General features: G+C 36.1%; 1 protein-coding gene across 2 annotated transcripts; it reads left to right on the top strand.

Annotated features, from left to right (window-relative positions):
- Nucleotides 1–1,541: 1,541 nt before the first annotated feature.
- Nucleotides 1,542–11,180, top strand: LOC7476432 (uncharacterized). 2 transcript variants are annotated; one of them, XM_024601857.2, is made up of 13 exons: nucleotides 1,542–2,107; nucleotides 2,894–2,987; nucleotides 3,123–3,179; nucleotides 4,645–4,700; nucleotides 6,091–6,322; nucleotides 6,878–6,964; nucleotides 7,057–7,134; nucleotides 7,299–7,382; nucleotides 9,285–9,349; nucleotides 9,429–9,627; nucleotides 9,696–9,784; nucleotides 10,503–10,617; nucleotides 10,815–11,180. In XM_024601857.2, the coding sequence occupies exons 1-13, from the start codon at nucleotides 1,638–1,640 to the stop codon at nucleotides 10,854–10,856; spliced, it is 1,668 nt and encodes a 555-aa protein (XP_024457625.2). In that variant the 5' UTR covers nucleotides 1,542–1,637; the 3' UTR covers nucleotides 10,857–11,180. The 2 variants fall into 2 exon arrangements, with proteins under 2 accessions (XP_024457625.2, XP_002306512.3); XM_002306476.4 differs by having other exon boundaries at nucleotides 1,547–2,107; nucleotides 2,909–2,987.
- The last annotated feature ends 349 nt before the right edge of the window (nucleotides 11,181–11,529 follow it).

Raw genomic sequence — 11,529 nt, forward strand, 5'->3', positions numbered from 1 at the left:
ACCATAGCAAAATTAGAACAAAATCATAAAAGTTTTCTATTTGTATGTACCAATATCACAAGAAAATTGTAGTTTATAGTTAAAACCAAGCTACTATAGCTAAGTTTTATTCATAAGCTTGAAAAGTGGAACTATAATTTGATTCTAAAAATAAATTAAGAAGGTACATACATCATATAGAATCAACAAAGGCTTGTAAAATAAAGTACAAAAAGCACGATAATTTCAGAAAAAGCCACTGAAGAAAGCTTTGTAGTCTGAAACAGGGTTTAAGAGTTAGAGATTAAAGATGATCTTTACAAAATTCATGTAAAAAGTTGAGACTTAAGATAATAGGTTACCAGGTTTTAGATGAAAAGTTTAAAGGCAAGAAAAGTAAAACTGTCATCTTTACAAGATAATCTATTAGTGAAAGATCAAAAGGCTAAATATGTTTCTAAATTTTTTTTATTTTAAAATATATTAAAATTTATTTTTAACATTAACATAATTTTAAAACATAAATTAAATAATTAATTTTTTTATTTTTTTTTAAAAACACTTCTAAACATAGTTTTAAGACCCGGCCCGGTCTAAGGTCCGGGTTTCGGGTTTTGACCGGGTCACGGGGTCGGCCGGGCCAGTTCTTTTTTTTTAAATCAAAACGACGTCGTTTTAGTAAAAAAACAAGTCAACGGGTTTTGCCGGGTCAACCGGGTCGCCGGGTCAGCTGGGTCACACCAGGTTTTTTCTTCCCCTGTTTTTTCTTCAACTCGGCCCGATTCCATCCCCGGGTCGGCCGGGTCCCGGGTCGACCCGCCAGGCCGGGTTTAAACATAAAATAAATAATTAATTTTTTTAATTATTTTTTAAAAACACTTCTAAACATAGTTTTAAGACCCGACCCGGTCTAAGATCCGGGTTTCCGGTTTTGACCGGGTCACGGGGTCGGCCGGGTCAGTTCTTTTTTTTTTAAAATCAAAACGACGTCGTTTTAGTAAAAAAACAAGTCAACGGGTTTGCAATCGGGTTTTGCCGGGTCAACTGGGTCGCCGGGTCAGCTGGGTCACACCTGGTTTTTTCTTCAACCCGGCACGGTTCCATCCCCGGGTCGACCCGCCGGGTCGGGTTTAAACATAAAATAAATAATTAATTTTTTTAATTATTTTTTAAAAACACTTTTAAACATAGTTTTAAGACCCGGTCCGGGTTTCGGGTTGTGACCGGGTCACGGGGTCGGTCGGGTCAGTTCTTTTTTTTTAAAATCAAAACGACGTCGTTTTAGTAAAAAAAACAAAAGTCAACGAGTTTGCAATCGGGTTTTGTCAGGTCAATCGGGTCACCGGGTCAACTGGGTCACACCGGGTTTTTTTTTCAACCCGATCCAGTTCCATCCCCGGGTCGGCTGGATTCCAGATCGACTTGCCGGGCCGGGTTTTAAAACTATGATTCTATGAATCATAAAAACCACCCATTTTATACCTTACCTCGGACTCCACAATATTTGGAAAGGTAACACGAATCCCTGTATACTTTGTAGAAAATGACATCCAAGTCCCTGATTAAATTACTCGGGATTTAGATGGAGGCAATTTGACCCCAACAAAAGCAGAAGCCCTCAGCTACTTCCACAAAACCCTAATAGCAAACGCCAATAAATGGAATTCGACGAGATCGAGTATCTGGAGAAAACCGTAGAGGAAGCGGAAGATCGAGACGATTCGAAGAAGAGGAACAGCAGCAGCAGCCAAAAGAGAGATGGAACCGAGAGAAGTTACAGGAAGCGAGAGGTCGATGATGAGGATGTCGACAACGATGAGAACCGAAAGGTGAAGAAATCGAAAGCTGAGGACGAGAAAGGTCGCGATCACCACCGGAGAGACCGAGATTTAGATAGAGATAGAGATAGAAGTAGTAGAGAGAAGGATAGAGACAGAGAGAGAAGTGGCCATAGGGAGAAAGAGAAGGAGAGAGAGAGGAGAGAGAAAGAGAAGGAGAGGGAAAGGATAGAGAGGGAGAGAGAGGAGGAGAGAGACCGGAGAGAGCGAAGCAGGAGCCGGTCAAGGAGGCATGAAAGCGATTCTCGCGAGAGGGAAAGAGAGAAAGAGATTGATACAAGAGAAAGCAGGTGATAAATTTTTTATATTGTTTCCAGTTTAGATTTTGGAATTCAATGCCATTACTTCTAATCATTCCGTTTTTCCTTTTTAATATCTTCAGCTGAATACAAACAATGAACTCATTGTGTATATAGTTCCAAGCGTAATCTCTACTAAAAACTTTGTTCACTCGAAGTGTTAATTAATGCTAAAGTCCTTTAGAAATTGAGTTTAGAAGTTTATGGGCGAAGCAAATACCTTCTAACTAGGATTTGTTTTTGAGTTGGATTGTTAACTGATATTATTGTCCCCTGCGAACCCAAGGCTAAATGATTTCTCTAGGTTTTTGATGAAGAAATTGCTGTTTCTTAAAGTATTTTTATGAGATTTCTATTCTTACCCATTTGCGTTCCATTTGAAAAGGGGTGTGAATTGAATTAGGGACATTGTATAATATGAAAAATGAAATAGCGTTAATTTTTTAATGAAGCTAGAGATTGGCCGTTGCTATGTTTTGAATGATCTTGTTGTATGTGTCTAAGTATACATTGCTAACTTTGAAAGAGTAAAATGTTTAATTGGTGATTGCACAAAAATTCGAAACAACATTTGCTATCCTTGTTAGAAATAATGTGGCAAAAAGGTTGACAGCGGTGTCACTATTGCTCCTTGTCTATGATACCATACAGTTGGTTAGACATTTGGATTTTTCTAACAGCTTAATACTGGTTCTTTTTTTTCAGTCATAAGAATGTCTATGCCTGTTAATTAATCTCATGAATTTTCATCTTTTGTGAAAATTGAAACTTTAAAAGTGTTTTGGTTGGCAGGAGATTTAAAGATAAGAAAGAAGGTGTGGAGCCTGAAGCAGATCCAGAAAGGGACCAACGAACTGTTTTTGTGTACCAGGTTGATGGTTTGCACTGCTGTTTTTTTCTCCATTTTTAAATGATTATTAGTCATAGAATCATAGATTATATATGGTTCCATTGTTTTCTCACATTGGTGTTGCTTTGTTGTTATGAATTTTTTGTTTTATGACAGATGCCTTTAAAAGTGACAGAGAGAGATGTTTATGAATTCTTCTCAAAAGCGGGCAAGGTTAGTGGCCTTCGGTTTGTTTTTTATATTTATAATGCAAAAATAGTTGTATGTTTCTGGATTTTATAAATTTTGTATCAAAGCTCATTGTGGTCTTTCCAGGTTTTGTTATGAACTTCTCTTTTTATTTCAACCTGTGCGTGTGAGAATTATTATGATTTGTTGCATGAGAAACTGCTGAGGACATGAATGTATGTTACTGAAATACCGTTGCTTTATTCTTCCTCAGTTACAAGTAGTGTAATGACTTTCTTTTGTCTCATTTTAGATATGCGATATTAGTTAAAATGTTCAAATGCATTGAGCAATTTAGCTTGGTATTAAGAAACAGTGTCATCCCATATGCCGCTGTTTTTTTGGAAATTCAAACATGATGCTCTAGAATCATCTTAATGGCAGATTCTATTCTTCTGCAATGATATATAATTCAAAATGGATGCAGCACTCCCTATTCAACTTCTTCCTCTTTCATTCCAACAATGTCTTCCTCAGTAATTGGACCCTTGATATTTTAGTTACCACTAGTTTACATGCCCGCCCTCCACTACTTGTCAGATCTATTTTTTTTTTTAAACGTAACAAAAAATACATCCAGGTTGTAGAGAACTTTTTGATATAGTTATTAAACCCGGCCCAACGGGTGAACTTTAAAACCTCTCAATTCGAATCTTTGCCAAACCCGAGTTTAAAATTAAATCGTGTGAGTTGCCCCGATGTGATACAATCAACTTGGTCGGTCCAAAGTCGACCTAACTGGCTGGTAAAAAAATTCTTGAGGATGAAATTGTTAGAAAAAAACCTCCTGGCAACTTCTTGCCTAGCTTGGGTTTAAAATTAAAATGTGTCGGATTTGCTTAACGTGACTCGGTCGACTTGCTAAGTCCAAAAACAATTTGGGTCGACTTGGCCGGCCCAAAGACAACTTGGGCGACCATTAAAAGAAGTTTGAGGACAAATTTAGAAAAAAATGATGAAATTGATAAAAAAAACCCTTATGACTCCACTCCTTGTCTGACTTGAGTTTGAAATTAAATTGTGTAAGAGTTGTCCAATGTGATCTATTTGATTTGGCTGGTTTAAAAACAACCTGGATGATTGTTAAAAAAAGTATGAGGATGAAATTGAGAAAAAAAGTTGAAATTGAAATAAAAAAGGGATGGAAAAATGGGGTGACTGAATTGAAAAAAAAGAGCTTCTTTGTTGATATGAACAATGAAGCTCCATAAAGAATCTCACTTTTTTTAGTATAAAAGGTAATGCTTTCTCCACCAAACACAACACCAACATCTATATTTACCTTGTGGGGTACAAAAGTAGCGTAGACAAGATTGTTAATCCTTGTAATGCAATGCATCTTGATAGGTTTTTTTTATGTAGTTTGAAGTGTCTGAAATATTTTTGCCCACTGCAAATCCACTCTGTTTTTTACAATTTGATTTGAAATTAATTTTCCTTGATTTTTCAGGTGAGGGATGTTCGATTGATAATGGATAGAAATTCAAGGCGGTCAAAAGGAGTTGGGTATGTGCCTTTTTGTATGAACAACAAGATACTTGTGCACTTGTATTCTTCTAAAGTAACTCTTAGCATATTGATTCCAAGAATCAACTTTAACTATATTCTTAAATGCACTAGCAATGCGATAATGATGAGGGATGATGGGAATACATTGCACTCATGTTTAATCAATTCTTGCAGCGCGCTCAAGGTAGATGACATAAACCTAATTTTGTTTTAGTTTTCTGATTTTCTTTTGCTAAGTGTTCTGTAAGTAAAGAGACTTGATTACGAGGGATAATTAGTTGTAGTGTTCAATATTGGTGCTCCCATTCTGGTCTAGTGTTGATCCTTTACGTCAGCATAGTTTGGTTTTGGCAGCCATTTTGCTTAAGAACTTAGGGTAACCAGAATCTGGTTTTCTAAAACCATCTAAATTTTTTATCAATTGAGCCTTAAATTGGTTTGAGCATTGAGTGAGGTTCATTTGTTTGTGATTTTTGGGCTTTTCTACACAAAACACGTCAAAATGGAGATTGTTGCTAACCTTTTTAATTGTATTTATATTTGTTCATTTTGTTTTGGTTTCCTATTATTATTCCGATGAGCTAACATATTCTATGACATGATACATCTGATTCATGGAAAGAAATTCATTCAGCTTAAGCTAACATATTCTTTTCTACTCATGTTTAATCCCCTTGTTTTTTTTTTATTATTTTGAATTTCATCTTTTTTTTCTCTCTCAATTTCATCCTCAAACTTTTTTAACAATCATCCGGGTTGACTGACCAAGTCAACTGAATCACATTGGGGCAACTCTCACACGATTTATTTTTAAACCTGGGTTAAGCAAGAAGTCGGTTCAAGAAGTTTTTTCTATCAATGCCTTTTTTTTTCAATTCTTCAGACTTTTTTTACCGGTTTGCTTGGTTGTCTTCGGACTGACGAAATTGATCGGGTCAGGGCAACTCCGACACGATTTAATTTTAAACTTGGGTTAGGCAAGAAGTTAGGTCAATAGTCTTTTAATGTCAATTTTATACTTTTTTTTTTTTTTTTATCAATTTCATTCTTAGATTGTTTACCAGTCGGTTAGGATGCCTTTGAATCGGCCAAGTCGACTGAGTCACATCTATGCAACTCGTTCAACTTTAAACTCGGGTTATGTAAGGAGTCGGATCGGGAGATTTTAAGATTGTCCCGCTCAGCTAGGTTTAATAAAAATGCCAAATAATTCTTTACAACCTGGATAGTTTTTGTTATGTTCAAAAGATTTTGATCCAACCCCACAACGTAACACGGACATGTAAACTAATTTTTCCCTACATCTCTTTGCTATACGCTTTGGAATTTTGATTTCTTTGTCTCTTATTTTCTGACAAGTTAATTTACTGCACTGGTGTAACTGCAGGTATGTTGAATTCTATGATGCAATGTCTGTGCCGATGGCAATAGCTCTTTCAGGTCAACTCCTTTTTGGGCAACCTGTAATGGTCAAGCCTTCTGAGGCTGAAAAGAATCTGGTTCAGTCTAGTGCTTCTAGTGGGGGCACAAGTGGTGTTGCTGGGCCATTTGGACCTGTTGACAGAAAACTATATGTTGGAAATTTGCATTTTAACATGACCGAAATGCAGCTTAGACAGGTAATAAGATTGGAGAGTTCATTTGGTTTATCAATCATTGAGAGAGACTAGTTTACCTTTTGTTTTTGAAACTTTCAATTTTCTTTCTTAACGAGGATAAGCTGCAAGTAACAGAAGAATTATGTACAGACTAGTTCACCTGTGCTAAATTGGCAAAGAACTTTAGGATGCTTGTAGAAGATCTGTATGTATCAGTGTCAGAAGCCTTTGGTCAACAATTCCTTACTGCATAGACTTGGACATTACAGATTCATGAACCGTGGGAGGACATTTTAGCCTTAATATTTGATGTTGCTGATGGAAGTGTTACTTGTAATCCTCCCATGGATGTTGAATCAATAGTCAATGACTCCAGTAGCTTTTATGGTTTTTTGTGTGTGTAAATTTTGATGTGTAAAGGTCTGTGTGATACCTTATTAGCTTTGAAGAGACAGATAGAAGTTTTTAATAATATTTAGATGAGCAAGTTCCCTTCACTAGTACTTCCAAATACTAAAACTTTCATCCTGTTTCTCTTACATAATGTCTTGTCTTTCTTCTCTGTATTACTCTCAGCTTTTTGAACCATTCGGTACTGTGGAGCTTGTACAACTGCCTCTTGACCTTGAGACAGGACAATGCAAAGGTTTCGGATTTGTTCAAGTCGGTGATAACTTCTTGTTAATTGCAAAATTTTTCTGTACTATTTAATCTTCTGAATTTGTTGATTGATTAATTCATCCACTCTTCTACAGTTCACTCAACTTGAAAATGCAAAGGCTGCACAAAGTGCTTTGAATGGAAAATTGGAGATTGCTGGTCGAACAATTAAGGTATGCCTAACATACCAGGTTGCTCTTCATATGTTGTACATGCAAAAGTGCATGTTGTTGCCAGGAAACTATTTGTCTTTGCTGATTTAGCTGTAAATGACAATTGATAATGCTAATCTTATTCCTTAGGAAAGGTCTGTGATGAATTGTTTGTGTACATATAGGTTTCATCTGTTACAGAACATGGTGGGCAGCAAGATACTGGAGCAAAATCTGCAGACTTCGATGATGACGATGGTGGTGGATTGGTGAGCTAAATGTTGCCATTCATTATATGAGTGAACTTGCATGATCAGTGGCTGAGCCACTTTATTTATTTGTTTGTTTGTTTATTTATTTATTTATTATTATCACTATTTTTTGATTGGGAGGGGGAGGGGGAAGGGGGGGGGGGGGGGTTCATAATCCACCATAATTTGTCAAGAATGACAATGTACATTAATTTTTATGAATCCATAACAATTTTTGTAAATCATACAATGAAAAAAAATTATTTGAATATATTAGTGTATAATCACATTGCCCAGAATAATTTACTACAAGAAGGAAGGATTCAAATGAAAAGAGGTGGGGGAAAAAGAGAAACAAGGTTCTGTGAATGAAGGGAATAGGAAAAAAGACCAAAGGACCTGATGTGCTGTTTGTTTCACTAATGGAATCATTGAAGATCTATATAGATCTTCAATGTTAGAAATCATGGCTGGTTTGCTTTGTTAATTGGCTTCTGTTCCTGAGCTTTATGTTGATTGTCCGGGGGGAATTTTGTTGGCATGCCACTAGAGGTGATGATCTTATATTGAAGTAATTGACTATTTTTCTCGTGATACTCTTTGCTAATGTCTTGTTTAAATATTGACACTTTGAGACAAGAATTTACAAGTTTTACCAATATGGATAGTGTGTCTATATATATATATATATATATATATTTTGATAATTGTGTTATAAAAATCAGCGACTTAATTAATTCAGATTTTTTGTATCAAAAGTAACCTCAAATTTTGTTGTCAATAAGTAAATTGAATTGTCATCCTTGTCCTGGAAGGACATTTAAATAGCTTTTGAGTTCCGCATGAGTTTGGAATTCCCACATCAGTTAGGAATAAGAAGTATGAGGTGTTTATATATAAGATGACCCCAAATGAGTTATGATTAGAGCTGGTATGATATATGGGATAGGGCAGTTGCTCTGTCTGTACAGTTAGTTACATACTAGCATTGAGATGAATCAAATTTGGTCAATGTTGTGAGTGGTGGATGTTGAGATAGACTGTTAAACTTACCTTACTGATTTGGAATGGCTTTGTTACCGCTTAATGAATGGCTTTCATAGGGTTGTGACCCTTGCAATAAAAAAATTTAATTGTTTTCCTTGAATATTTCGCAACTCTATATCTTGGATTGTTAGGTTTTCTTAGATCCACATGTTCATTTTTTCAAAAGAAATTAACTTGTTGGTAACTTTGCTGCTAATATTTTCGCATGAATGTTAGATTGAGGTTTTGTCCTTGTCATTAATGCATTTATGAGCCAGGGGTCATCTAATTACAAAAATTTTGAACATGTAATGAGGTGTAGATTTCTCATGAATACAATGATGTTTGTTGATTCAACTTCAAAGTGGAAGTATTGTTACTTTAGGGTAAAAGTATTTAAAATTGTAGATCATGCTGACAACAGGCTGGCAACGTTTGACACTGCAACTTTGAATGTGGATGAGAGCATTTCATTATATTCACAAAGATCTGAGATAATTTATATCCGAGTCTCTGCTTTTATTTCCTATTTTTCTCCCATAAAAAAATGTCAAATGAACTATCTAGAAAAGTTTATAACTTCCGAATTGACAATGGGAAAACTCATTACAGCATCTGGAGACTGTAGTTTTTACTAAGATTTTGAGACACTAAGGTAAATGAACATGCTGCTGCCAATTTCAAAATTTTGCATACTGGGAAAATTGATTCTCCAGCAACAAAACTTGATGATTTATTTATTGATTAGTTGAGGTTAGAGTTCTTGATATTATTGTTTGAGGGTATGGGACCAACTTGCATCAGCAAGAGTGTCAATAGTTGCACTGTTTCTTTTGCTTACATTTTTAATTTCTCCAATTCATCTGATGTAATGATTTCACTTTTCCCATTCAGGCCTTGAATGCTCAATCAAGAGCATTGCTTATGCAGAAGCTGGATCGCACTGGTATTGCTACAAGGTTTGCTTATCTTACCTTGTGTTTTCTTTTCCCTATATAAATATCAATTCCTTGACCTTAAATCTAGCCCCGTTTCCAGTATTGCAGGCTCTCTCGGAGTACCTTTGCTAAATGGTTCAGCTTCGAATCAACAAGCCATGAGCTTGCCGATAATTGGGCAAACTGCTATTGGAGCAGCAGCACTTCCAGCACCAGTTTTATCTTCCCCTGCCTATGAACCTATTGGGCAACCCAGCGAGTGTCTAATGTTAAAGAATATGTTTGATCCAGCCACTGAGGTTGTTTTTTTTTTTTTTTTTTCCTGGTTCTCCATTGGGAAGTACTGATTCTCTTGAAAATGTTGCAGACAGAACCAGATTTTGATTTGGACATTAAAGAGGATGTAGAAGAAGAATGTTCAAAGTATGGTCAGGTGGAACATATTTTTGTGGACAAGTAAGTATATAGCTCATGGAACTTTATCCATATAGGTTCTTATAAGTGCTCTAATGGAAGATTAACAACATAGATGTTTTAGGAAAATTAAATATTTTATTTTATCGCTTTTGTTTTCTGCAAATCTTGTTATTTTTGGTTATTGTGACATCTAGGAGACTAGAGTTAATTAGGAGTTTTATTTTGTTTAGAACCATGTTCTTTTCACTGCTCTGTTTTATTGTTCTGTTAGGGTTTTGGCACTTATGTAAGGATATTAATATACCTGTTGAATGATTATTGTCTTAGGCCTGATTGCTCTTGATTTCCTGTCAAAATTCTGGTGACATGGAATTGTTATTGAGATGTTTTACATGCTCCCCCACCCGAATTCTAATTGCAGGGCACTACAAATAGAGTGTAGTGCTAATTCAAAATCACAACCAAGTGAAGTTTCTGAACTTCACCTTATCTGAAGCTATTTTTAAGAATAAAGAATGAATATGGCCTTTCAATGGTCTGATACTGTTGTGTTGTCACATATACCCAATCCATTAACCCTGTCAAAATGCCATCTTTGTGGGCATTTCTATTTTAATGCCATTTCAAAAGCTGATGCCACTTTTAAGAGCCATTACTTGGTGCAATGCTAAAACTTATAGGCTTGCAACTACAGGGGTGCTTCTTTGAGTCGGGATGCCATTCATTTTCTTTCTCAACTGTTTTATTTTACCTGTAGGAATAGTACTGGTTGTGTTTATCTACGGTTTGGCAGCATCGAAGCAGCCGCTGGAGCTCAGCGTGCAATGCATATGAGGTGGTTTGCACGCAGGTTAATTTTAGCAGTTTTCATGGTAACAATTTTCAACTTTCCATGATTTTCTTGATTGTGTCTCCATGTTCTAGCAATTCTTTACTCAAGTTGAATGATTTTGAAAATGCGTGATACTCAGCTGTGTTGTCTTTTCATCTTTGTCATCATGTTCATGCTGCTTTTAGTTTGCAGCAACATGTTATTCCATTCTCTGAAAGAATTTATACTTGTGTGCAGCCGACCCGTGAATATGAAGCAAGATTTCAAATTGGAGCTTGAATGATGGGCGCAGGGAAGGAATCTCTTGTAACAGTTTTCAGCATAGTAGTCTCAACATCCTTCTTTCCTGGGATGATAATTTATGCATCCTCGTTTGTATACGAAGCTCACATGATAATCTCTAATGAGTTCCCCAGCTGACTGTATTCTTAATTTTCTTCTCTGTTTTAGGTTTTGTTTCTTTAGTCCGTTGGTGCATTGTTGTGTCGGTATCTTAAGCTTTTGACCCCCACGAAGTAGTATTAGCTTGATTTGGATACTCGTGTTCGCTGGATGAAATAAAATATACTCGTGTAGGTTGGGCAGGCTTGTTCCAGTTCAGTATCTCTGGGTTCCACCACCTTGATTGTTCCATGATCTTAGGGTCAGGTAAATGTGAGATGTTTGTTTATTTTTCATTAATTATGGAAATGTGAAATGATTATTTTGTCAACATCTCTGCCTTGTGTTTGTATGAAAAGCTTCTTGAATGGAGATGATGACAGCAGAACATTTGTTGATGATGATATACTGTTCTTTCTATAAGTTATTTAAGCATACGAATCCTGTGTGTTGACTTTAATCCTTCCCCGTGTCTGGCCTGCCTAGTTTACCATGCGGTGTTATGAACAGTAGAATATGGCATCGGTTAACACAATTTGCTGGTAACTGCATGCAATTCATGGGGAAATCT

This window comes from Populus trichocarpa, chromosome 5, assembly GCF_000002775.5.
Source record: "Populus trichocarpa isolate Nisqually-1 chromosome 5, P.trichocarpa_v4.1, whole genome shotgun sequence".
Taxonomy (NCBI): Eukaryota; Viridiplantae; Streptophyta; class Magnoliopsida; order Malpighiales; family Salicaceae; genus Populus; species Populus trichocarpa.

Coding starts and splice junctions, on each gene's coding strand:
- LOC7476432 (XM_024601857.2), top strand. CDS start 1,638: ATGGAATTCGACGAGATCGAGTATCTGGAGAAAACCGTAGAGGAAGCG. Junction 9,785..10,502: donor GAACATATTTTTGTGGACAA/GTAAGTATATAG, acceptor TTTTACCTGTAG/GAATAGTACTGGTTGTGTTT. Junction 10,618..10,814: donor TAATTTTAGCAGTTTTCATG/GTAACAATTTTC, acceptor ACTTGTGTGCAG/CCGACCCGTGAATATGAAGC.